This window comes from Pogoniulus pusillus, chromosome 12, assembly GCF_015220805.1.
Source record: "Pogoniulus pusillus isolate bPogPus1 chromosome 12, bPogPus1.pri, whole genome shotgun sequence".
NCBI lineage: Eukaryota > Metazoa > Chordata > Aves > Piciformes > Lybiidae > Pogoniulus > Pogoniulus pusillus.
Window position 1 is genome coordinate 30,164,703 of NC_087275.1, and position 26,444 is coordinate 30,191,146.

A 26,444-nucleotide genomic window follows, 5' to 3' on the forward strand; every position below is an offset into this window, starting at 1 on the left:
CCACTATACCAGATTGCTTAAGACCTTATCCAACCTGGCCTTGACTTAGTACTCATTTCTAATGTTCTTCTACTATGAGTAACAGGTCAGGCAGCATGGGATGTATACAGAACCCTCCCATAGTGCAAGTGTGAGCAGAAAGAACTTGCTACTGTCCATCTTGCAAGTGAGCTGGAGATGCCATGTCCTGAGCTATGAGGAAAAAAGGGTAGTTGTATCTTTGTAATTCAGTAAGATTAGAAAGGCATGGAACTGTACCTGTGCCTCTGTCCTCCACCCACATCCAAATCCTACTGGAGGTGAAATTTCACAGAGTTGAATGATTTGAGTTGGAAAGGACCTTTAAAAGTCACCTCCTTCACCTTCCTTGCAATGAGCAGGGGCATCTTCAACTGGATCAGTTTGCTCTGAGCCTTGTCTAACCTGACCTTGAAGATCTGCGGGGACTGGGGCTTCAACTACCTTCCTGGGCAACTTGTTTCAGTGCAGAAACATGATGCAGAACTTGTTCCTGACATGCAATCTGAATCTCCTCTCCTTTCAAACCACTGCCCCTCGTCCTATCGCCGTTGGCCTTTGGGAGCAGCCCTGACCGTGGGCGTTGGCAGGGATGGGCGTTTTACCACCTTTCTGAGTAGCCTGTTCCCGTGTCTCACCCCCGCACACAGTTCCGCCTGATGTCCAATCTAAACCCGCCCTGTCTCAGCTCGAAGCGGTTGCAGAGGACGGACCGCCGAGGCCTGACCGGCAGTCCGTGGGGCAGGCGCAGGCGGACGGCAGGACATCCCCGTCCCGCGGCGTTGCCACGTTACCGCCGCACCGCGGTCGCGTTCCCGCAGGTCCCGGCGGGCTGCTCCGTTCCGCGGCGTTGCCAGGTCACCGCCGCACCGCTGCCCGGTGCCCGCCGCGCCGCTGCCCGGTGCCCGCCGCTCCGCTGCCCGGTGCCCGCCGCGCCGCTGCCCGGTGCCCGCCGCGCCGCTGCCCGGTGCCCGCCGCGCCGCTGCCCGGTGCCCGCCGCGCCGCTGCCCGGTGCCCGCCGCTCCGCTGCCAGGTTCCCGCCGCACCGCGCTCGCGTTCCCGCCGCTCCCGGCGGGCTGCTCCTTTTGACGTCAGAGCTCAGCGACGCGGCCGGTTCCTCACCGCCCGCTCGGCGCCGCCATGTTCAAGGTGAGGCAGATTCGCGGCCGCCGCCGTTCCCCCGCCCGTCCCTCCGCGGCCCCGTTCCGTTGAGAGGGTTCTGCCACCGTCCCGCTCTGCGGAGCCTCTCTTTCGCCGCCCGGAGGCTTTGCAGCCTTCCCGCGTAGGCGGCAGTGGTGCCGCTGGGCCGCGGCCGTGGGGGCGCTCGCATGCGGCGGGGCGAGGCCGGCAGGGGGCGGCCCGGGAGCGCGGCCGGAAGGGCCCAGCGCTGGGCGCCCCTCAGGCGGTGGCTCTGGGCTCGGGGGTGGTCCCGTTTGTCCCGCTTCCCCTTTTGAAGCTGGTTTTCGTTCCTCGGTTGGCTGTGGCGGAGACCCTGGCGCCGTTAGCAGCGAGTGGGCTTTTTCGGTGTGCCAGCTGGAAGCGTTGTGAAGCACTCGCGGTGTCTGCGCCCGCGGTGACCCGCACAAGCCCTTAGCTTTACTGCTGCGGCAGCTGAGTGAGCTCTCCTTTAGCGCTGCTAAACCCCGTGCCCTGCCCGTGTGGCACGAAGAAGGAAGCGCACGGCGGCCGCGGCTTGCGGGTGGAACTGCTGCTGGAACACAGCAGCACGGAGCTGTAGAAAAGGGGCTGCGGAGTGAGGTTTGCACGGTCCTGACTGCCCTCGTCTCCAAAGCCTCCCTTTGCCGCACGTCGGTTGTCAGGAGTGCCTGTGGAAAGGAGCGGACATGCATGATCTAGGCCTAGTGTCTCCAAGGGCTTTTGCCTCTGATCAGAGGGGAAGGCGGGAAGGGACTTTCCGCAAGGGCTAGTAATGGTAGAACGAGAGGGAATGGATTGAAGCCTGAGGAGGGCAGATTTAGACTGGAGATTAAGAAGAAATCCTTTCCAGTGAAGGTGGTAAGACACTGGAGCAGGTTGCCCAGGGAGGAGGTTGTGGATGCCCCCTCCTTGGAGATCACAGAATCAACCAAGCTCATCCAGCCCAACCTATCACCCAGCCATATCCAGTCAACTAGGCCATGGTACTAAGTGCCTCATCCAGACTTTTCTTGAGCTCTTCCAGGGACGGCGACTCCACCACCTCCCTGAGCAGCCCGTTCCAATGTTCAAGGCCAGGCTGAATGAGGCCTTCAGCAACCTGGGCTAGTGGGAGGTGTCCCTGCCCATGGCATAGTTCATCTTCAAGGTCACTTCCACCCCAAAACCATTCCATGAAGGAACATGAGCCCCAGATCTCATGGTGCTAAAAGCAAGTTGTGTATTTCAATCAAACTACTGGAGAAGCAGGAGGTTTTTTAACACCTGGTGACACTTTGATTCTTTGAATCCTTTCTTGCTACAATCTTGTCACATTTTTTTCCTTCCTTTGTGCTTTAATGTTAGGATAATTGTTGGAATTCTAATATAAGGATTTTCTGTCAGAATCCTTGAGACTTCTGTAAGTTCTTCCCAGAAAGAATGATTTGTCATTGGAATGGGCTGCCCAGGGAGGTGGTGGAGTCGTCATCCCTGGAGGTGTTGAAGCAAAGACTGGATGAAGCACTTAGTGACATGGTCTACTTGACTGGATAGGGCTGGGTGATAGGTTGGCCTGGGTGATTTTGGAGGTCTCCTCCAACCTGTTTGAATCTATGATTCTAAGTGATGTTGAATTCTCATTAAAGGGATTATGTGTGTGCATAATATTGCTACTTCTATACAACCATTAAGGTTAGGTAGATGTCAGTGGTTTAGACCAAACTGATCTTTGGCCTCTGGAAGGGGAAGGTCACTGGGAACCAGAGTGCACGAGTTCAGGATTTTGATTTTTGTTGTTGTTTTGTTGTTATTTAAATTGGGATTGAGAGACAGAAGAAAGAATGGAAAAAAGAGAAAAAACACTTTCATACATTAGGACAAATATCAAAAAAGTATGATTTAAGATTTTTTCCTCTGTGTTTTTACTTGCCCCAGTTTGACACAGTGATAATAATAGAAACAAGTGAGCTGAGCAACTGTAGATGAGGGGTAAAAAAGACATTAGTTCTGGTTGATCATTAGCTCTTTGTTCCCGTGTTTGTGCTCAGAACAAATGCAGGATTTATTCTTCCCAGAGGCATTTTTTAGCTAAGAATTATGACCTTTGAGGAAAGTAGTAAAGCAAGAGCATAGAAGATGAAACATGATAGTCTTTTCCCATCCCAGCTTCCAGATAGAATTAACTTATGGGTGGTCTAGCTGTCTACAGATAAAATTGAGTTCTTCAGGTAGAGAAAGGGATAAACTCAGTTTTGGTTTGTTTGGTTTGTTTTACTCAGGCTAAACAGAGAGCATTGCCTAGAGAAAAGCTCTGCTTTTTTGGTATCAGCTGAATAATTGTAAGATTGGTCAATAGGGAACTGATAAATGAGATCCTAAAGTGAGTTTTGGAAATAAAAAGTAGAACTCTTAATCTTTTATATTACTAAATAAACCTTCTGGTGTGTGAATATGTACAGTACTTTAGTAGTGGTTGCATCTGTCGCATAAACCTAGTTGATGTAGAGGGACCAGTGCAGTGTAGTGCATTTAGGGAGAGATTCATCTTGCACTTTTAGTTCTTAATTTGGTTTTGTTTAGAGTGTAAATGTGAAACCTTTGGAAAGTGTCTGCACTTCAGTATGGGAGCAGCGTGAGCCAGCAGTGTGCACTTGCAGCCCAGAAGGCTAATGGCCTCCTGGGTTACATCAAAAGAAGTGTGGCCAGCAGGTGGAGAGAGGTGGTTCTGACGTTTAGCTCTGGTAAAACCTCATCTGGAATACTGTGTCCAGCTCTGGAGCCCACAGCACAGAAAGGGTATGGGCCTGATGGAGAGGGTCCAGAGGAGGGACATGGAGAGGGTCCAGGGGATGGAACACTTCTGCTACAAGGGCAGGCTGAGGGTGCTGGGGATGTTCAGCCTGGAGAAGAGAAGGCTTCAGGGAGACCTAAGAGCAGCCTTCCAGTACCTGAATGTGACTACAAAAAGGCTGCAGAGGGACTGTTCACAAAGGCCTGTGGTGGCAGGATGAGGGGAAATGGTTTGAAACTAGAGAAGAGCAGATTTAGATTGGATGTTAGGAACCAATTTTGCACCATGAGGGCAGTGAACAGTGAAACAGGTTGCCCAGAGGGGTAGTTGAGGCCCCATCCCTGGAGATATTTGAAGTCAGCCTGGACATGCCTCTGAGCAAGCTGATCTTATAGAGGATGTCCCTGCTGACTGCCCGAGAGTTGGACTAGATGACTTTTGGAGGTGCCTTCCAGCTCAGCCCATTCTATGATTCTATGTTGATAATACAAACAGTTGGCATGTTCAGCCTGAGTAGTTCTGTGATTGCTGACACCTGTTTGTGAATCCCAGGTACTTCCATTCTTATCCTCTGGTGTTTGCATCTTTATGTAAACAGTTAAAATATTCAAAGCATTTGCATGTACTGTTTTTGCTGGTGACATTTAGCACCATTTACACTGTTTGAAAATATTTTTTCAGGAGGAAGATGTGTTTAGATTTCTGTCTTTTCAGTGACAGAACAGTTTTGCAGTGATGAAGGGAAAGTCTGAGGAAATAGATCTTACGGCTATTAGTGCTTTCTTCATGTTTATACCTCGGCTCATGAAATCGAGTGAGAAGTCTTTGTTTAAACAAAAGGTGTTCAAGATTATTCGTGTCTTTCCTTGCCTGTGAAACAGCTGATCCCATTGGAATGGGCTGCCCACGGAGGTGGTGGGGTTAGGTGTGAAGAGAACAACCCCCCCTGGCTACAGCCTCCCTTCAGGTAGTTGTAGACAGCAATGAGGTCTGCCCTGAGCCTCCTCTTCTGCAGGCTGCACACCCCCAGCTCCCTCAGCCGCTCCTTACAGGGCTGTGCTTCAGGCCTCTCACCAGCTTTGTTGCCCTTCTCTGGACACCTTCCAGCACCTCAACATGGCTCTTGAATTGAGGAGCCCAGAGCTGGACACAGCACTCAAGGTGTGGCCTGACCAGTGCTGAGTCCAGGGACAGAAAAACCTCCCTTGTCTTACTGGATGCATTGTAATTCATCTTTCTCACAGGAAAGTAGGAAACATTCCTAAAATTCTTAGAAAGCAGTAATCATGCTCTGATACTTTCAACTGTAGGTCTCTTTCCTGCCTCCCCCGTTCTAGCCACTGACAGAAATAAAACACTCAGTTTCTTGGCACTGACTAGAAAAATGGAGGCATTATGGACATTGACAAAGTGACTTAAAATATTAGTAGAATTTTGTTTAGTCAGTGAAAATTATGTGTGTGACAAGTTTGACATGGAAACTGATGAGGTTAGTGTATATGTCTATTGTCTCCTTTAGCCTTAGGGTCTTCCAAATAGCATCTGAATCATTTAGGTGTTATCATTTGAGTGTCTGAGAACATTACATTGGGTACCACTGACTTTTCTTTCTTCTAACTCCTAAGCATCATAATACATCACTTATCACCCTACATGGGGACATAAGGGTGTCTGCATTGATGTGTTCAAAAATGCTGAATGATTTCCATGTCTTCCTTTTCTAGGTAATTCGGCAGGGAGCCATCCCTGTTAGCCTGAGCTTGCTCTCTATCCAGGTTTATGCTTCCTCTTCAGAGAAGGAGACTGCCAAAAAGGAGTTACTGAAAATTGAGGAGGTAAGTATGGTTGGAGCCCTCCTGCTCTTCTAGCCTTAGAGCAATATCTACAGTGGTTTGAAAGATGTTATGTTTTGGTGTGTAAAAGCATTTAGATAAATCACTTCACCTTTTGTATTCTTCTCTTTAATCTTGTGTCTCAATTTTCAGTAGTAGAGAGTGAAGAAGGCTGAGAGGAGATCTGATCAATGTCTATAAATAGCTGAGGGATGGGGTCAGAAAGGAAGGGATAGGGACAGCCTCTGCTCATTTGTGCTGTGGGACAGGACAAGGGGCAAGGGATGGAAACTGCAGCACAGGAAGTTTTACCTCGACATGAGGAAAGACTTTACTGTGAGGGTGACAGAGCCCTGGCACAGAGTGCCCAGAGAGGTTGTGGAGTCTCCTCTGGAGCCTTTCCAGCCCTCTGTGGATGTGTTCCTGTGTGACCTGCACTAGATTCTATGCTCCTGCTCTGGTAGGGGGGGTTGAACTCTTAAGATCTCCAAAGCTCCCTTCCAACCCCTAACATCCTGTGAACTAAATACAGCTTTATATCCATGGAAGTATGTAGGTCCTTAAACGTTTTAGGATCTTTAGGGAACAACTTTAAAGAAACTCCTTTTAAGTATATCAACCCAAATTCAGATGTTGTTCTATGAGCAGTGAAACTAAATGAAACTTCTTTTTGTATATGCTTGGGTATTTTTGGGGAGTCTGCATGAGCAGCAAACTTGCCTCATATGAGAGGATCAGTAGTTTAAGCAGTGTCCTGGCATCACCCCAATGAAGTAACCTTAGTTTAAGCTGTCGCGTGCCCTACCTCACCGCCGGCGTGAGTCAGTAATGAGGCAGCAGTTCGAAGTGCCATGTGTGCTGAATAATTGGCTTGCCCATCAGCCTCAGCAAAGTTTTGGCTGCCTTTCTTACCATTCACAGAGTATGTGAGTTTGGATCTCTCCTCTGTCAGCTGTCTAGTTTCATAAAATGTATGGGAATGTCCTTACCTCTTCAGACTTCTGTCCTTGTGCCAGGCATGGCTGTTAGGTTGCCTGACAGGATCAGAGTTAAGCTGCTTGTGACTGCAATTGCCAGCAATGACCGTATTTCCTAGGGAAATGAGACTTGAAATGCTTGTCTTTCCAAGTATGATGAGAAATCCAGCTGAACAAATGATCAAATCATTTGATAAGTTCTGTGTCATTACATATTTTGTTACATCCTAGTAGCTTTTTTATGATGGTAGAGATGCGGTCATTTCCAGCTTGTCTTGAAACTCTAGCCATGCTGTGATGCAACAACAGAGATGAACACCAGTGTATTGTAAACTACTAAAAAGGATATATAAACTACTAAAAAGAATGTATGTTTTGTATATATATACTAAATATGTGGTATAAATATATATGTGGTATGAAACACTCTACTAAACATCATCACAGTGTATAGACTGATAAGAATTCCAGCAGGGTTTGGTTTTGATCCAGACTTTGCTGTTCAATAGCAGAGACTTTGGTCCTTTTGTTTATTTTTTTAATGGAAGACAATTGTAAATATGCTTAGGTAATTGTAATGAATAAATAGTTTATTATGTGAAGATGCCCATTTCAGGTGGATGTTACAGTTCCTATTCATTCTGCCCCATGGTGCTATTAATACTGTCAGTTGCTGATGTGATTAATGACTGCACCACTGGGATGTCTTACCATTTTTTTTGCTCAGTAGCCAACAAATTTGTATCAGGTGTTACCTTTGTTAGAAGCTACTTATACTCTTTTAATGATGGCTTGTGCAAATGTAGCAAATGATTGATTGTGATTTCAGAGTCATGTTGCATTTAGTGTGCTAACTGGGAACCAGCGCTGCTGATTAAAACCAGAAACATTTTTCACAATGAATGTTTTGTGTTCCTATTAAACTAGTTTAATATTAATTTATAACCTGTGACTTGGATCATGTAGCAGCTATGGATGAACTGCATAGCAATTAGAGTCATCTTCATCATAGTATGTAATTAAACTTTGCTCATAATGATTGTCTTACAGCTGTGCCTGAATTTTTATTATGCATTGTTTATGTAGTAAGCACCCTGTTAGGTATTCTCTTTCTGGTTAGATTGTGCCCTGAAGACCTACTTACACAATTACACCTCTGTTTTTAACTTCTTGTTTGCTAATATTCACAGCTGTCACTCTACTCCTCTCCAGCTCGTGAGACTAAATATGTGGAGACTCCACAAACCCAATTGGAAGAGGGAGTCTCGCATTTACGGCGTGTTATGGAGCCATACACAGCCTGGTGTCAGGTATAATGGTTTTATATCACATCTGGTAGTGGTACAACAGCAGAGGTTGACCTGGGTTGGGTTTTTTTTGTAGAGACTGACTTAATAGATAGCAACAAAATAAAAAGTTGAGAGCTCTAAACTTAAAGGTGCTTAGGGCTATTTGGATTTGGTACTGTCGTGTGACTGTGGAAGGCTGGGAAGTGATTAAATGTGCATTTTCCATGCTCAAGGGGAAGGCCTTAAATTATCAAGCAGTGTGCTTTGGAGCAGCAATACTGAGTTGTCCTCAGTGCAACTGTGACAAAACACAACTTTCCAGGAAATAAATCCGTGTTTGCTGAGTTAAGATGTTGAGGGAAAGAGTGCTGGAAGAGAGAAAATCCCAGGCCACTGATAGTGGCAAACCTGTGTCCCAGACTTTACCCTAAAACTTTCTTGTATATTTTATTAGAGAGCATGTTTATAGCAACCAGTCATTAAATACAAAAACTGCCTTTGGAGCATGGAGGAAAACCAAGATCTTTGTAATCAAGGCCTAAATTACTGATACTAGAGCACAAAGTCATATGATGGCTTTTTGGCCCTTGCTGAAACCAGGAAATGTTGAGGCTTACTTCAGAATCAAGGACATCCTTGTCACCTGGTTGTCTCTTGGCAGCTTCCCTACTTTGCAGCCTAGCTGTTATGAGTCCTCTTCTTATGCTGCAGGCTGGTTTTCCAGTTCTCCGTAGAAAGCCAGGCTGTTCACATTTGTGGAATGGTTACGGTCGGAAGGGACCTTCCAAGGTTGTCTAGTTCCGACCCCCCCAGCCATGGCCAGGGACACCACCTTCTAGACCAGGTCACTCAAGGCTTCATCCATCCTCACCTTGAACACCTCCAGGGAGGGAGCATCCGTGACCTCCCTGGGCAACCTGTTCCAGTGTCTCACCACCCTCACTCTAAAGAATTTCTTCCTAGTCTTCAGCTTAACTCTTCTGTCCTCAAGCTTCAATCCATTCCCTCTCATGCTGTCCCTACAAGCCCTTCAAAAGTGGCCCTTCCCAGTTTTCTTGTAACCCCCTTCAGCTACTGGAATGCTGCTATGACGTCTCCCCCAGAGCCTTCTCTTCTCCAGGCTGAACAGCCCCAACTCTCTCACCCTGTACCCACAGGGGAGGTACTTCAGCCTTCTGATCATCTTTGTATTCCTGCTCGGGACCTGCTCCAAGAACTCCTTGTCCCTCTTTTGCTGGTGGCACTGGAACTGTATGCAGTACTCCAGGTGGATGTCTTTTCTGCCTAGAAGTTCTGTGTTGTGGTACTAACCTTTAACAGTTCTGAAACACTTTTTGGAGTCCTACTTGGGGTTACTCAGTCTAGTGATGTGGTTCTAAGGTGTCACCAGCAGGAGTACGTACAGAAGAAGGGGGTTTGCTACAGTTTAGTTAGAGCTCTTGGTTCTGTTTAGTTGCCTGTGGTAACCATAATGGGGAATGAAATTTGAGACAAGGTTGATTGCCTGTGAGGGCTGGCAGGTAAGCCTTGAGCAGTGCTTTGTGTCTCCCTGGCCTGTTGTCTCCCTCTTTGCTTTCTTTTTTGTCTGCGTGGTGCTCATTGACGTAAGCTGTGCCTTTCTGCTCACACACAACAAGCCATTTCCTGGCAGTGGTTTACTGACTCATTTTATGAAGAAGGCATATAAATTTTATGGGTTTGGGGTCATCTTGTTTGCTTAACTGTAGTCAGAGATCATTTTGGTTTTACACCTCCCCCATCCTCTGCTGTGTTGAAGAAAATAACATTTTAGGTGTCTCTCAGCTGTCTTTAAAATTAAGAACATAACCCAGGATAGTGCCCAGGAATAGGACAAGGAACAATGGGTATAAGCTGGAAGTTCCACCTCAACATGAGGAGAAAATTCTCCACTGTGAGAGTGATGGAGCACTGGAACAGGTTGCTCAGAGAGGTTGTGGAGTCTCCTTCTCTGGAGGCATTCAAAACCCATCTGGATGTGTTCCTGTGTGACTTACTTTAGGTGATTTTTCCATTGACAGAGGGGTCAGACTCAGTTATCTCTAGAGGTCCCTTCCAGCCCTACCATTCTGTAATTCTACAGGTTTTACTTCTTCAAAATGACTTGCTTGACTGTAGTAGAGAGTCAGCTCAAAACAGAGGTAGAAATGAAGCAGTTATGTGAGCTGAGTCTCTGAGGTCTTTAGGGCAGGTTCTTTTTGTCTGGTTTTGAACAAGACCCAGCATGCATTCAGAGTTCTGGTGTATGTCATGTGCCTCGTTGTAATTGACAAGGGGCTTTTTTTAAGTCACTCTTGCCAGGGAGGAAGTGAAAGTTCTGAAGATAGTGGCCCCTATACAGGATTCTAAACAAGTGCTTTCACTTCTGCACAGATGCAGCTCAAGTGGAACTGTGAGACTCCTCTGCTGTAGCTTTGGGCTTATGTCTTTATGAATTTGTTCCTTAAGTGATAGACAGCCTTACAGTGCCTCGATGGAGGATCATTAGGATAAGAACAATCCACAGCATTGCTCTTACTGAGATGGGTTTTTTCCTACTTTGATAAAAGGCAGTGTGAATTCATAGACTCATAGAATGGTTTTGGTTGGAAGTGACCTCAGAGATCATCTGCTCCAACCTCCCTGCCATAGACAGGAACACCTCTCAACTAGATTTGACTGCTTAATGCCTCAGCCAGCCTGGCCTTGAACACTCCCAGGCAGAAAACATCCACAACCTCCTTGGATAGCCTATTCCAGAGTATCACGACCCTCATACTGAAGAACTTCTTCCTAAGATCCAGTCTAAACCTACTCTCCCTCAGCTTCAAACCACTCCCTTCTGCCCTGTCACTAGACACCCTTATGAAACGTCCCTCTGCAGCCTTCCTGTAGGATCTCTTCTGGTGTTGGAAGGCAGCTGAAGGTCCCTCCCAAGTTTTCTTTTCTCTAGGCTGAACAGCCCTGGCTCCCTCAGCCTGTTCTTATAGCAGAGGTGCTGAAACCCTTGGATCATCTTTATGGCCTTCCTCTGGACTCCAGCAACTCTGTGTCCTTCTTATGCTGGGGACATGTGCTGGTTTGAGGCTAACTGGAATATTTTAATGAGAGAAATTAGCCTCAAACCAGCACAGGACACCAGAGCTGGACATAGGTTTGGAGGTGGGGGTCTCACAAGTAAATCCTGAAAGCAATCCTGAGTTTCAGCTACCTGATCAAGAACTCAAATACTGAAGTTGACTTCTGCATTTTGAGACATTTTATCTCATCTGTGTCCCAAGACTACTTTGAGTAAAAATTATACATTATGCCAAACCTAATCACAGGATATTCAGGGTTGGAAGGAACTCAAGGAGGTCATCGAGTCCAACCCCCCTGTCAGAGCAGGACCACACAGTCTAGCACAGGTCACACAGGAACACATCCAGACAGGCCTTGAAAGTCTCCAGAGAAGGAGAAGGAGACTCCACAACCTCCCTGGGGAGCCTCTTCCAGTTCTCTGTGACCCTTACAGTAAAGAAGTTGAGTTGGAACCTCTTTTGCTGCAACTTAAACCCATTGCTCCTTGTCCTATCCCAGGGAGCAAGTGAGCAGAGCCTGTCCCCCTGTCCCCCCCAGTACTGAGCAAGTACAGCCTTGTAAGTGAAGGATGGAAATGGGAATAAAAAGAAGCTATTTTAGGGACTTACCACTTCAAATTATTTTTTTTCTTCTTTTGACCAGGTCAGTTGCAATCTGTAGTTAAGATTTGACTTACTTCATATCTATTTACTGTTATTTTCCTTTGTTTTGTCTCTTTTTTTTTCTTTAGGATCTTTATACCAAAGCTATGCCCACATTAGAAAAAACTATTGAGCATGGCAGAGGTAAATCAATTTAGTTTTCTTAACTAGCAATTTAAGATGGAGAGTTGTGTTATATTTTCTGTTAAAACAGCATACCACTAAACATAAGTATATATATATATATATAACAATTATATATATGCTTATTTTTGTATACACATATATCATTATAAGCTATTCTATATATAGTATATATATAAAATTGTATGTATGTATATTTTATATACCTATAGAGAATTATATAAGCATAGAATATATCTTAATAAATATATATCCTTAGATAAATAGAATATATCTCAATAAATATATATCTATAATTTACAGTGCATTTAAAACTGCTTTATTTGTACTCTCTGCCTTTATGGCACTACATTTTGAAGCACTTAAATTCCAAGCCCTGCATCTGTGTCAATCAGTGTCACTAAAAGTGACAATAATTCAGGAAAAGAAGAAATCAGCCATTGGTATTTGTCTGCCCCAGCTTAGGAACTGAACCTTCCTGCAGTGTCTGTCACTCACCACAGACATGAGGTCTTTTGTTTGTAATTTTTAGCCCTTTCCTAGGAATTTTGGATTAAAGTAATTGGTACTTATTTTTAGGTTTTGGAAGCATCCTTTCCTACTTAGGTTTATCAGGACTGGGCATGGATGCTATCTAGAGTTCATTTTAAATACTGCACCTCTTTTCCTTAGCAGTCTCAGTCCTTTTTTTATGGAGGATTTTTCCTAGTTTGCATTCCCCCACCAGACTCCCATCTTGGAGTGAGTTTTGTTTATGTTGCCTTTCCTCTGTTCTGTGATTTGTTGGTTTTGTGCAGTGTTTTACTGAAACAAATCCTCCTTAACATGGAAATGTAAGAATCCATTTTGCAAAGGTTTTTATCACTCGTTTGACAGAGAGAAAACTGAGATGCAAAAGAACAAACAAAACAGATGGCCCAGAAGCAAAGGGAAAAGCTTCCATTAAGATCAGTGAACAGAATACAATGTTCAGTTTCATTCATGTGTCACTAGAGAAGATCCCAAAGGCTTTGAATTTTATGCCAGCAAATGGAAAATGTGCATGATAGTTAAATGTGTTTTGCTAACTCTTTGTTGTGTAACAATTGCTAGCATCTATTTGATGATTCCTTATCACAAAAACACTTTCACATTGCATTAAAGCATTTTCTTCTGACTTCTTTTCAGAGGGCTATGAATTTCTCCAAAACCCCCCTGCTGGATTTTATCCAAGGCTTGGTGTGATAGGTTTTGCTGGAATTGTTGGGTTGTTTCTTGCTAGAGGTGAGAACCTTTTGAACTGCAGATGTTGTGATATGGGATAAATGATTTACTTGTGAGGTTTTGGGATACTGTTTTTAATCATAACATTAACTCCACAAGCACATTTAATAGAATCAGAGAAACAACCAGTTTGGAAGAGTCCTCCAAGCTCACCCAGTCCAACCTAGCACCCAGCCCTATCCAATCAACCAGACCATGGCACTAAGTGCCTCATCCAGGCTTTTCTTGAACACCTCCAGGGACGGTGACTCCACCACCTCCCTGGGCAGCTCATTCCAATGGCAAATCACTCTAGTTACAAATAAACTTAATCTCAAAGATATGTAATAACTATCAATTATTGCTCTTCAGTGCTGTTGTTTGTTACTTGATCTTTTCCAGTAGCTGATTGCTACCAAGTTCCCTCATCACAAGATCACTTGTCAATGTCTCTTGTTTACTGCTAAGTTTCTGATATCGTGAGCATACACTAGTGGAAACACTTAAACATTTCTAATATGCATTTCCTCTTCAAAATTCATTGTTCCTTTATTAGAAGCACGCTTGGCTTTGCATATAGAACAAGCTGTTCTGTGAGGAATCTGCATCCTGGCTTCTGTATGTCTGTTCTATGACTTTTTTTCTCTCCTTTACTGCTTGATTTTCTCCTTTACTTGCTCCCTCCTGTGTTCCTTTCTGACTGGATGAACTGCAGCATGCCCAGCAACTGGTTGAATGATGACTGTTGTCACTGGCCAGCCAGGATACACAACTGGTGGGCCAGCTGGGATATGATGATGAACTTTTCAGGCAGTTTAATGATTTTAGACTTGTATAATTGACTAGAGAGTTCCAAATGGTTAAAAAGCTGAAAACTCAGTTGAGGGCTGAGCAATAGGCATACAACATATCTGTAAATAGTTCAGCTTTAAAGTACTTTCAAATACTTTGTAATTTGCTATATTGATTTGAGAAGAACCATTCCTAAGAGCAGTTGTGTAAGAATTGACACCTTGTGAGTCAAGGTAACTTAGAAAAAGTTTGTGTTGGAAAACAATGTATGAAATGAATGGGTGATGTATGAAGAGAACCTATCCTAACCTTTCTTTTGCCTTGAGTTTTTCCTTTTAGTTTAGAGAAGAATCTGAGTTGGTTTAATTCTCTTAAATATCTCTTAACTGTGCCTTTTACTTCATTATTCAGAACTGAAATAAATTGTGTGTCACTACAGTAAATATAGTTGTAAGGTAAAGTTCACTATGGAAAGATGTTAGTAAGCTATTCTATTGAAAGAGATTGGTATGATCAGAGTAATGCTGTGTCTTAAACCAGAAAATATGTTAACCTGTTTAATTAATTTTATTAAATTGTAACTAAAAGGTTAAGGCTATTCAGCTGTCTTGGTTAACATATACTCTAACAGTGGTTTGGGTTTGGTTTTTCTTATGGAACAGGCTCAAAAATAAAGAAGTTGGTGTATCCTGCAAGTCTGATGGCTATTGGTGCCTCCATGTATTACCCTCAGCAAGCTGTTGCTATTGGAAAGGTCAGTGCTGGAATCCCCTTTTTTTCTTGGAGAAGTGTCTTTTACCTTGGTTATTGTCTTCTACCTTCAAATTAAGTGCCATGCCAGTGTGTTTGGCACTTCACAAAATTATTGTGTCAAAGAACTTGTGATCTAGGCTGGAAGGGATTTGTCTGAAGGGATCGTACAGGAAGGTTGCAGAGGGACTTTTCGTAAGGGTGTCTAGCAATAGAGCAAGAGGAATGGCTTTAAACTAAGGGACAGTAGGTTTAGACTGGGTCTTTGGAAGAAGTTCTTCAGTACAAGAGTGGTGAGACTATAAAATAGGTTGCCTAGGGGGGTTGTGGATGCCTCCTCTCTGTGGACATTCAGTGTCAGTGGATGAGGACTTGAGCAGCTAAGTCTAGTTGTGAGGCATCCCTGCCTGTGATGGGGAGGTTAGAGCAGGTGATCTCTAAGGTCCCTTTCAATATAAGCTGTTCTATGATTAAAAGATGATCAGACATTCTGTTCCTTTTAGTGACCTCAGTCTCCTCCAAGCTAAAGAGCCCCAGCTCCCTCAGCCTTCCCTCATAAAGGAGATGTTCCACTCCATCATCTTTGTGGCTCTGTCCTGGACTCATTTCCCCATCACATTCTTTTTCAAACGCAGCTTTTAACCACTCAGGGTACACTTATTTTACTGTGTCAGAAATTCTTTGATAAATTTGTTATCCAGTGAATACCACTGAGATGTCAGGATGGAAATATGATCCTCAAAAGAACATATGATGTTCTTGGAATATTGAAAGGTCATTGTCTTAGGAGGAATCAGAGCCACTTAATGGAATTTTTTTTTTATAGTGTTTGCAGGGTTTAGAGATAGTTCTGTTGATTTATTCTCAGGGACTGAAAATGATGAAAGTGGCAGGAAAAAAAAAGCAAAACATAAAAATGTGGGAAGCTTAGAACATTTCTGTTGGAAAATGTGTGTTAAAATTCTAGATGCTTTCTGAAGAGTGATTGAATGGTGTTCAAACTGGTGTTATTGTTTTGAAAGAAGCTCAGTTCAGTCTTAACTGTGGATTTGCTACTAACAGCTTCACAATACTGTGTTTATCCTAGGGAAACTTTGAAGTGCATGACTGACCTTTGATCAATTCACAGTTCTTTCTTAGGCTGTTAGAAAAAAAATCTGATATGAGACCATGAGCTTGAAGCTTGGTTGGAATAAGCTTAGCTTTTTTGACTTGGTCATGACATTTGACATATGACTTTGTGCATTTCTGTGGAGAGGGTGATATCTTAGATACTGGGTTTGGTTCCTCTAATCTCTCTCACACTTTTCTTCTTTGACAAGCAAAGTTTTAGGTTTATCAGGTCTTACTATCCATAACCTTTATGCTGTAATATGAAATTGGAAGTGCTTTCCTCTCTAGTAGTTATTTTGAAGTGTTTCATAGGCCTTTCAAATAATTTCAAAACAAACCAGCAGTGTGCACTTGCAGCCTGGAGGGCCATCCAGATCCTGGGCTGCATCAGAAGTGTGGCCAGCAGGTCAAGGGAGGTGATTCTCCCTCTCTGCTCCGCTCTGCTGAGACCCCACCTGGAGTACTGCATCCAGTACATCTTCAGCCTACTATCTACCAGTACCCCCAGATCCCTCTCTGCCTGGCTGCTCTCCAGCCACTCTATCCCCAGCCTGTAGTGCTGCTTGCTTAATTAAGATAAGTTGTGAAGTGAAGTTGCAGCAGCAGAGTTTATCACTGGTAATAGGTTGTTTTCAGACACTATTTATCTAACTGGAGATGGAAGAAATGTACAGACTAATCATGCTTATAAACCACAAGTTTGCAAGGGATAGGTCTCCTCACTGCTAGTGTCAGTTGAATTTGTCTAGCTTCAAACAAATGACCAGACTTGTGTGGTAAAGGAGAGTTTAATAGTAAAGTTTCATTTGTTCTGGTGAAACTTTAAGTAGTGTTTTGAAAGCCTGATGCTTTCCAGCTAATCATGATACATTCAAAGTATTTTGGGGTTTTTTTGATGGCTCATCTTCCATCTGGAAAAAAAAATCCATTATGAGGTTATTTAAACCAATCCCTTTATCATTGAAATTAATTCTTGTTCCTTCTTCAGTTGAACTTTTCAAATTCCCTAAAGCAACATGTGTTAACCTTACCTTCTTGAAAGAAGGAAAGGCTTCCTAAGACATACATTTATTTCTTTGACCACAAATTCACTTCTCTCTGTGCCTTCTGAACATCTACCTCCTCCCTTGCCCAGTCAAGTCCATAAGGCATAAACAGTTGTAGTGGCACAGCTGAGTGCGTGAGACTACTACAGGAACTGTGGGTTGAAAAGAAGGAGTTGGGATCATTTGACCCACATCTACTGCAGAATGAAGTGTTTGTGGAATTGCACTGTGGCTGCTTTGTTAGCAGTGTCCATGGAGAAAGGTCAGCAAATTGTTTTGTTTCTTAGGGTGTAATGGAGATAAAGAATTCCTGACCATAATTCTGTTTGATGATCCTAACATATCACAGGATGTTAGGGGTTGGAAGGGACCTGGAAAGATTATCCAGTCCAAGCCCTGTGCCAGAGCAGGACCATCTAGAGCAGTTACACAGGAACACATCCAGGCAGGTTTGGAATGTCTTCAGAGAAGGAGACTCCACATCCTCTCTGGGCAGCCTTTTTCAGAGCTCTGGCACCCTCACAAGGAAAAAGTTTTTCCTTCTGTTCACACGGAAGCTCCTCTGCTCCAGCTTGCACCCATTGCCCCTTGTCCTGTCATTGGACATCCTGAGCAGAGCCTGGCTCTGTCCTCACGACACTGCCCTGCACATCTTTATCAACATGACTGAGGTGAGGTCACCCCTCAGGCTCCTTCTCTCCAAGCAGCCCAGAACTGGACACAATATTCCAGATGTAGCATCAGAAGGGCCGAGCAGAGGAGGAGGAGAACCTCTCTAGACCTACTAACTGCAGCCCTTCTAGTGTACCCCAGGATGCCATTGGCCATCATGGCCACAAAGGCACATTTCTGGCTCATAGATATCCTTCTGCCCACCAGGACTGCCAGGTCCTTTTCCCCAGAGCTGCTCTCTCAACAGATCAGCCTCCAACCTGTAGTGTCCCATGAGGAACACATAACATAAGATAAAATATTATATGCTTATGATCCTGGTGGAATTAAAACATGGGAGCTTGTTCACATGCACATTAGACTTTAGAGTCTGCTGGTGATGCTTCAGTAGTGCCTATTGTGGTGTCTGTGTCCCCAAATCACTTGCAAACTGTTTCAGAGAAGCAGTCAGTGTGAGTTTTCAAGGTTTTTTTTGTTTAAATTTTAGCTTACAAACTTACTTAGAGTGGTGCATGAAGCAGAGGGTAGTATTTCAACACGTTGTAACTTAACACAAACAAGCTGAAAATTGTTATCTCCCACAAATTAAGAATTCCAGATGACTACATGGAGAACTGTGTCCCTCTTTTGAAAGGAGCCCTTTGTACAAGTGTTAGTGTGAATGCTTTGAACAGTTGAATGAACTGCTTATGTTATGGTTGGTCCTTTTACTTTTCCTACTTGGAACTGTCACTCCCAGGACCAGTGGTGGCAATTTCAGTACCCACCTGCTTCCTCTTCAGCTGCTCCATGAGAGGTGGAAACCACAAGCCTAAAGTATGGCTTCAGTGTCGTGTTCATCAGAGCATGCATTGGGTGGTTATTAAAACTTCTTGGCCACACTCCTGTTGATTTGGTAATTTGCAACTTGCAGTCTGTCTAGAAATGTGTTTTTCAGCCCATGTGAACTGTGAATATATGTCTGGGTTGCAGCTCTTGGGAGGTGTGCAGAGCTTTGAAAATTTGGTTAGCTGTGGGAGGCTAAACTCTGCTCTGCTCTTATAAGACTCCACCTGGAGTGCTGCGTCCAGTTCTGGTGCCCCCAGCATAAGAGGGACATGGAACTGCTGGAGCAGGTCCAGAGCAGGGCCACAAAGATGATTAGAGAACCTCCTCTGTAGGGACAGGCTGAGAGAGTTGGGGCTGTTAAGCCTGGAGAAAAGAAGGCTCCAGGGAGACCATACAGCAGCCTTCCAGTACCTTCCCAGCTACAGGAAAGCTGTGAAGGGACTTTTTAAAAGGGCTTTTATTAATAGGAGGAGAGGGAATGTATTGAAGCTTGAGAAGGGGAGATTTAGACTGGAGATTTGGAAGGAATTATTTCCAGTGAGGGTGGTGAGACACGCACAGGTTGCCCAGGGAGATTGTGGATGCTCCCTCCCTGGAGGTGTTCAAGGTCAGATTGGATGAGGCCTTCAGTGACCTGAACTATTGGAAGGTGTCTCTGCCTATGGCAGGGAGATTGGAACTTGGTGATGGTTAAGGTCCCTTCCACCTCAAGTCATTCTGTGATTCTATAATTAAAGCACTTAAAAGCACTCTAAATACCTAACAGAATAAACTTTGAAATATCCTTATTATAGGAGTCCTACAATTTGGCAGCTGTCTACTTGGGCAGACTGTCCATTTTTGCTGTTTACTTGTCAGAAAACTGATAGTGGTATGAAAGTTAGTACTGGCCTGAGCATGGAGCTGTAAAGACCTAACACTCTTTTCAGTTTAAAATAATGCTATGAATATTCTTAGAATGGTTTAGGTTCGAGGGGACCTTGAAGATCATTTAGTTCCAACCTAAATAATGAGTAAAAAGAAACAGAGGGGTACTCTTGGTGCTCTGTCAAAGCAGCATGAATTGTAAATGTGAAACTGCAAAGTAGTGACAAGCTAAGTCAGATTTTTCTGTCTCTTTAAAATGAGTGTGATCAAATGAAGAAATAATTGGCACATCTTAACAGAATCACAGAATTGTTGAGGCTGGAATAGACTCTGAGATCCTCAAGTCCAGCCTATGACCTAATGCCACCACATCGACCAGACCGTGGCACTAAGTGCCTATGACCTAATGCCACCACATCGACCAGACCGTGGCACTAAGTGCCACATCCAATCTGTCCTTAAACACCTCCAGGGACAGCAACTCCACCACCTCTTTGGGCAGTCCATTCCAGTGTCTAATGACCCTTTCCATGAGGAAGTGCTTCCTAATATCCAACCTAAACCTTCTCTGGCCCAGCTTCAGGCCATGCCCTCTCATCCTGTTGCAAGCTGCCCGTTAAATTTGTTCAACATCAAATACTACATCAAATCAAGTTCTGTGATTCTGTGATACTAAGAAACCCAGAACTGTTTCCAAGTAGCATCATTCTGCCCCTTTTCTTACAGTTGTATTTTCAGCTTACTGGCCTTGCTTATTGTAGAATCATAGAACAGTTTGGTTTGGGAGAGATCTCCAAAGGTCATCTAATCCAGCCCCCCTGCACTGACCAGGGACATCTTCCATTAGATCACGTTGCTGAGAGCCTCATCCAGCCTGACCTTGACTCTAGTGTAATTTGTTTTTAAGGTGTTTATTAATGCTGGCAACCCTGAGCTTGAACAGGAAGATGCTAAAGATCTCTCATGGTTTGAGATTTCTTCCACAGAGCAAAATAATATTGCCCAGATGATGAAGTTCATGTTTCCCAATATCTTCTGTTTCAAAGGTTGCTGGCACACAGCTGTATGATTGGAGCCTTCAGGGATATATTGCAGTGGAATCTCTTTGGAAGGATTATCCCAAGAAGAAGAAATCTGGTGAAAAAACTAATAAGGTAAGTAGATTTCTGAATTAAAAACAACATCATAATTTTGCAAGCTTCATCCTGAACATTTGAAATAGTTTTTTCCCATTGCACAAGTAGACTTTGAAAGAAGAATTTTGTTCCCAATTCACTCCCTTTTCCCACTGAATGTTGTTCAACATGTTCTAGCATGGTGCTGCCACTGTTTGCTGCTCCATTAGATGTTGCTGTCTAGTCCTAAAACCAGAGTTTAAAGGGATCTGCAGTTCTTAGAGGTTTAGCCACAGATAATGAGCTGTGTGATTTCATACTTAACAGACCTTTTCCAGGAAACTTTGGGTTATTCACTTCTCATCCAGAAGGCTGCCATTAAAAGTTTAGTTTCTTTTGATCACAGAATGTTAGGAGTTGAAAAGCACCTTGTAAGTTTATCCATTCCAACCCCACTGCCAGAGCAGGAGCACCTAGAGCAGGTCACACAGGAAGACATCCAGACAGGTTTTGGAATGTCTTCAGAGAAGGGGACTCCACAACCTCTTTGGGCAGTCTGTTCCAGAGCTCTGGCAATCTCACAGGGAAAAAGTTTTTCCTTCTGTTCACATGGAAGCTCCTCTGCTCCAGCTTGCACCCATTGCCCCTTGTCCTGTCATTGGACATCTCTGAGCAGAGCCTGGCTCTGTCCTCTTGACACTGCCCTGCACATCTTTATCAACATGCATGAGGTCACCTCTCAGGCTCCTCTGCTCCAAGCTCAAGAGCCCCAGCTCCCTCAGTCTGGCCTCAACAGGGGTGTACCACTCCCTTCATCATCTTTGTAGCTCTGCACTGGGCTCTTTCAGGCAGTTCCCTGAGGTCCTTCTTGAACCGAGGAGTCCAGAACTGGACACAATGTTCCAGGTGCAGTCTCAGCGGGGCAGAGTAGAGGGGAGGAGAACCTCTCTGCACCTACTAACCACAGCCCTTCTAATGTGCCCCAGGATGCCATTGCCCTTCTTGGCCACAAAGGCACATTGCTGGCTCATGGGCATCCTTCTGTCCACCAGGACCCCCAGGTCCTTTTCCTTTATGCTGCTCTCCAACAGGTCAGTTCCCAACCTATAGTGGTCCATGGGGTTCTTCTTAGCTGCAAGATTCTACACTTGTCCTTAAGAAATACATGTAGATGGCTCAGTGAAGCAGAGTGTGGGGACCAGAGAACTGTGTGAGTTGATTAAATGTGTGTCAGGGAGAGCCTGTAAGGATTTCAGGGAATGTTTTTTAACAGCTGCTGAAATAAAAGTTCAGGTGTGTAGGATAAAGTTTCTGTGGTTGTGAATTCACATCTAAACTCACTGCATCTTTGATTTCCTGATTTCTAAGCAACTGCACTTAGTCTGTGGATACAAACTGCTGCCCTAACTGCAGACTGATTCCCATCTCTTGTTTCAGTTGTTTAACGTAGCCTGGCAAACTAACAGTTGGCTTGAAAGCAACTTTGAACCAGCAGAAAGTCTTGGGTCTTTTTTTCTGAACCTCCTGATTGAGCTATAGCTCACAAATGGTAACAGCTCATGCTGGGTTGGCAGTGAGGTAGAGCTTGTGGGTTGTTGTAAACTAGAAGTCCTATCTGACCAAACTACAGTGCTTGCAACCCAGAGGCCTAAGGTGTAAAGAGATTGGGTGGCTACTGAAAGAGGGATGCTTTGGAGAGGCAGTTGCACTTGAATGGGCTGCAGGCATGGCACAGTTTTATAGGCAGGTCTAGATTTGGGATAAGTTCCAAACAATCTGGTTTGGAGGAATGCTCTTATGAATGTCTTGTATGAAAGCTTTATGAGAGTGGAGACTTTCCTCAGTGGATATTCATCCTGAGCTGGCCTGAGGCACTTTGGTGAATGCACTTCCATGGGTCTTTGACTGAGCAAAGGTTAGCCAATCATGTTGTACCTTTCTAAGACCTAGGCTGTCAAAAAGCATCTCAAAGAACTATGCAACATTAAAATATTTCAGAGAGACAAACTGACAGCAGCAGTAAAAATTAGCTGAGCTTTTTATTTTATTGTGCCCCAGGCTTTCCAAAGGAAACACGTGCTTGTTATTGGAAGGCAAAAACTTCTGAAGCTTTCATCTTATTGTAAGGCTTATTCAGGCTCTTGCCACCTCAGCAGAAAAACAAACGGCATGCAGAACTGCAGACACCACTAAGTAAACACACTTCTCTCTCTTCCTCTCTTCTCTCCCTTCCTCCCTCCCTTCTCTCTTTTTCTCCCTTCTCTCTCTTTTCCTCCCTTCCTTCTCTCTCTTTTCCTCCCTTCCTTCTCTCTCTTTTCCTCCCTTCCTTCTCTCTCTTTTCCTCCCTTCCTTCTCTCTCTTTTCCTCCCTTCCTTCTCTCCCTCCCTCCCTTCTCTCTTTTCCTCCCTCCCTTCTCTCTTTTCCTCCCTCCCTTCTCTCTTTTCCTCCCTCCCTTCTCTCTTTTCCTCCCTCCCTTCTCTCTTTTCCTCCCTCCCTTCTCTCTTTTCCTCCCTCCCTTCTCTCTTTTCCTCCCTCCCTTCTCTCTTTTCCTCCCTCCCTTCCCTCTCTTTTTCTCCCTCCCTTCCCTCTCTTTTTCTCCCTCCCTTCCCTCTCTTTTTCTCCCTCCCTTCCCTCTCTTTTTCTCCCTTCCTTCCCTCTCTTTTTCTCCCTTCCTTCCCTCTCTTTTTCTCCCTTCCTTCTCTCTGTTTTCCTCCCTCCCTTCTCTCTCTTTTCCTCCCTCCCTTCTCTCTCTTCCTCCCTCACTCCCTCCCTTCTCTCTTTTCCTCCCTCCCTTCTCTCTTTTCCTCCCTCCCTTCTCTCTTTTCCTCCCTCCCTTCTCTCTTTTCCTCCCTCCCTTCTCTCTTTTCCTCCCTCCCTTCTCTCTTTTCCTCCCTCCCTTCTCTCTTTTCCTCCCTCCCTTCTCTCTTTTCCTCCCTCCCTTCTCTCTTTTCCTCCCTCCCTTCTCTTTTTTCCTCCCTCCCTCCCTCCCTCCCTCCCTCCCTCCCTCCCTCCCTCCCTCCCTCCCTCCCTCCCTCCCTTTCTCTCTTCCTCCCTTCCTCTCTCCCTTCCTCCCTCCCTTCCTTCTCTCTCTTCCTCCTTGCAGAATCTTTAAATGACACCCTTTAGTTGCCAAAAAATGTTATTTGCACCACGGGGTTGAGTGCTTTACTCCTGAAGTCCATCTGACCGCTCAGGTATCGTTGGTGTTAACTGCTACCGTTTAACTTGGTGGATTAGGCAAGATACAGACGTCCTGTGACTCGTATGAAGAAGCTCTATGCACTTGATGGAACTGTCTGCATTTCAGATGTTCAGTGGTCTTTTTACAGTGGAGCTTGCATCCCTCATTGTTCCTTTGCCCTCTGAAGTTGTTCAAAACAGGGTATTGTCTCCATGGTGTCTAGAGCAGCTGAATAGCGCTTGTGAAAAGTCACATGCTTTTCAAGTCACACCGAGTCACAGAATGTTAGGGGTTGGAGGGGACCTCCAAAGATCATCTAGAACAACCGCCCCTACCAGGCCAGGGTCACTTAGAAGAGGTCACACAGGAAGGCAGACAGGCAAGTTTTTGCATGTCACCAGAGAAGGAGACTCCACAACTTCTCTGAGCAGCCTGTTCCAGGGCTCTGGCACCCTGACAGGGAAAAAGTTTTCCATTATGTCCACATGAAACCTTCTCTGCTCTAGTTTGCATCCATTGTCCCTTGTCCTGCCATTAGACATCCATGAGCAGATCCTAGCTCTGTCTTCCTCTTGACACTTCCCTTCACATCTTTATAAACATGAATGAAGTCACCCCTCAGGCTCCTTTTCTCCAAGCTAAAGAGCCCAAACTATCTCACTCTTGCCTCATATCTGCAACTTCATCTTCTTTGTGTCACTAGAACATGGACTGAAAACTATTTCTAATGGGTGAAGTCTGCTCTGCAGCTTCCTTTGGCCTGCATTGCTGAAGCAGTAGTTGAGAATGTTGAGTGGATAGGTGCAGATTTGGGTTTTTCAGGATGTCAGGTAGTGATAGGACTAGGGGGAATGGGAGATTTAGATTAGACATCAAGAAGAAGTGCTTCACTATAAGGTGGTGAGACACTGGCACAGGTTGCCCAGGGAGGTGGTGGAAGCCTCATCCCTGGAGGTGTTTAAAGCCAGGCTGGATGTGGCTCTGAGCAAACCAATCTAATGTGAGGTGTCTCTGCCCATGGCAGGGGAGTTGGAACTAGCTGATCATTGAGGTCCCTTCCAGCCCTGATGATTCTGTGATTCTCTGTATTTTATATTGGAGCTTTTACTGATACAGAAGTGTGACAGAAGAAATGAAATGCTTCTAACTATCATGTACAAAATTTGACGTTCCAGGATAAATTCTTAGACTTCTCTCTTAATTTGACAGCCCTGAGCTGGGCTGGTTTTTTGTATATCTATTTCTTACTGTTGTGCTAGAAGACAAATAGAAATGTTATTTTTGAGTTGCCCTTATAGCAAATGTATTCCATTTCACAAAACCATGCCAGGACAAAAGATGTTGCTTTGGGTTTTTTTTTTGTTTGTGTGACATTCACTGCAGCGTTTTGCTGTTGCTGCACAAAGAATTCTTGTAAATGGGCTGGCAGATGGGTGGCTCTTCTTGGCTTGTGTTGTTTTGTTGTGTTGCTCATAATTTGTTTGATAGTCATAGGTATCACAGCTGTGCATAGCTTTGTGTTTGTGCAGCAAGATGTCATTCAGATAGATGTGGTATGTTTGTTTTCTGGAGGTTTTATAAAGCAAAAACCTCTGCCAAACTGAGGTCATAGGAACTGAAATCTCAAAGTTCTGCCAAAAAAGATGAATTCCAGGGCCTTCTGCTGCTACATTTCAAAATGCTTTTGGTGGAGCCCCTCCATACAGCAACTTAGTTGGATGAGGTTTTGGATACACTGTTTACAGTGCAGCATTCTGATCAGAGAATCATAGAATGGTCTGGGTTGGAAGGGACCTCCAAAGGTCCTCTAGTGCAACTCCTCCTGCAATGAGCAGGGACATCCTCCACCAGATTAGCTTGCTTAGAGTCTTGTCAAGGATGACCTTGAATAGTTCCAGGAATGAGGCCTCAACTATCTCCCTGGGCAACCTGTTTCAGTGTTCCACCACTCTCATGGTAAAGAAATTGTTCCTAACATCCAATCTAAATCTGCTCCTCTCTGGATGTGAGGAGGAAGTTGTTCAGCGTGAGAGTGGTGAGAGGCTGGAATGGGTTGCCCAGGGAGGTGGTTGAGGCCCCATCCCTGGAGGTGTTTCAGGCCAGGCTGGATGAGGCTGTGTGCAGCCTGCTCTAGGGTAGGGTGTCCCTGCCATGGCAGGGGGGTTGGAACTGGCTGATCCTTGTGGTCCCTTCCAGCCCTGACTGATTCTATGATTCCAATTGCAACCATTGTCTCTTGTCCTATTGCTACATGCACCTATAAACAGTTCTTCCTCAGCTTTCTTGTAGGCCCCCTTTAGGTTCTGGAAGGCTGCTCTAAGGTCTTCTGGAACCTTCTCTTCTCTGCAGTGTACAATACCAACTCTCTCAGCCTGTCGTCATAGCAGAGGTGTTCCAGCCCTCTGACCATTTTTGTGTCCCTCCTCTGTCCACTCCATCAGGTGCATGTCCCTCTTGTATTGAGGGACCCAGAGCTGTCCATGCTCCTCTTTCAAGTCCAACCCTGTCTTCCTGCCAAAGGGAAGTTTTACAGTTCTGATCTTAGCAGTTACCAGTGGAAGTCTGGTAACTCTTTTAGTCCTTTTACAGAATCACTGAATGTCAGGGGCTGGGAGAGACCTCAAAAGTTCATCCAGTCCAACCCCTTTGCCAGAACAGAAGCACCTAGAGCAGGTCACCCAGGAACACTGCAGGTGAGTTTTGAGTATCTCCAGAAGGGGAGACTCCACAACCCTCCCTGGGCAGCCTGTTCCAGTGTTCTGTCATCCACATAGGCAAAAAAATCCTCCTCATGTTTAAATAAAACCTCTTATGCCTCAGTTTCCACCCACTGCCCCTTGTCCTGTCATTGGGCATCACCAAGCAGAGCCTGGCTCCATCTTCAGCACTCACCCTTTACATCTTTATAAACATTGATGAGGTCAACCCTCA

The 26,444-nt window shown here is 44.8% G+C and overlaps 1 protein-coding gene across 1 annotated transcript in view; it reads left to right on the forward strand.

Moving 5' to 3' along the window:
* The first annotated feature begins 1,073 nt into the window (after nucleotides 1–1,073).
* APOO (apolipoprotein O) overlaps nucleotides 1,074–26,444 on the forward strand; it is a 35,434-nt gene continuing 10,063 nt past the window's right edge. The window contains exons 1-7 of the mRNA XM_064151997.1: nucleotides 1,074–1,167; nucleotides 5,671–5,781; nucleotides 7,946–8,065; nucleotides 11,853–11,907; nucleotides 13,075–13,170; nucleotides 14,604–14,695; nucleotides 20,264–20,371. Coding sequence (XP_064008067.1) covers nucleotides 1,159–1,167; nucleotides 5,671–5,781; nucleotides 7,946–8,065; nucleotides 11,853–11,907; nucleotides 13,075–13,170; nucleotides 14,604–14,695; nucleotides 20,264–20,371 — 591 coding nt within the window. The 5' untranslated portion in view covers nucleotides 1,074–1,158. The remainder of the gene's footprint in view (nucleotides 1,168–5,670; nucleotides 5,782–7,945; nucleotides 8,066–11,852; nucleotides 11,908–13,074; nucleotides 13,171–14,603; nucleotides 14,696–20,263; nucleotides 20,372–26,444) is intronic.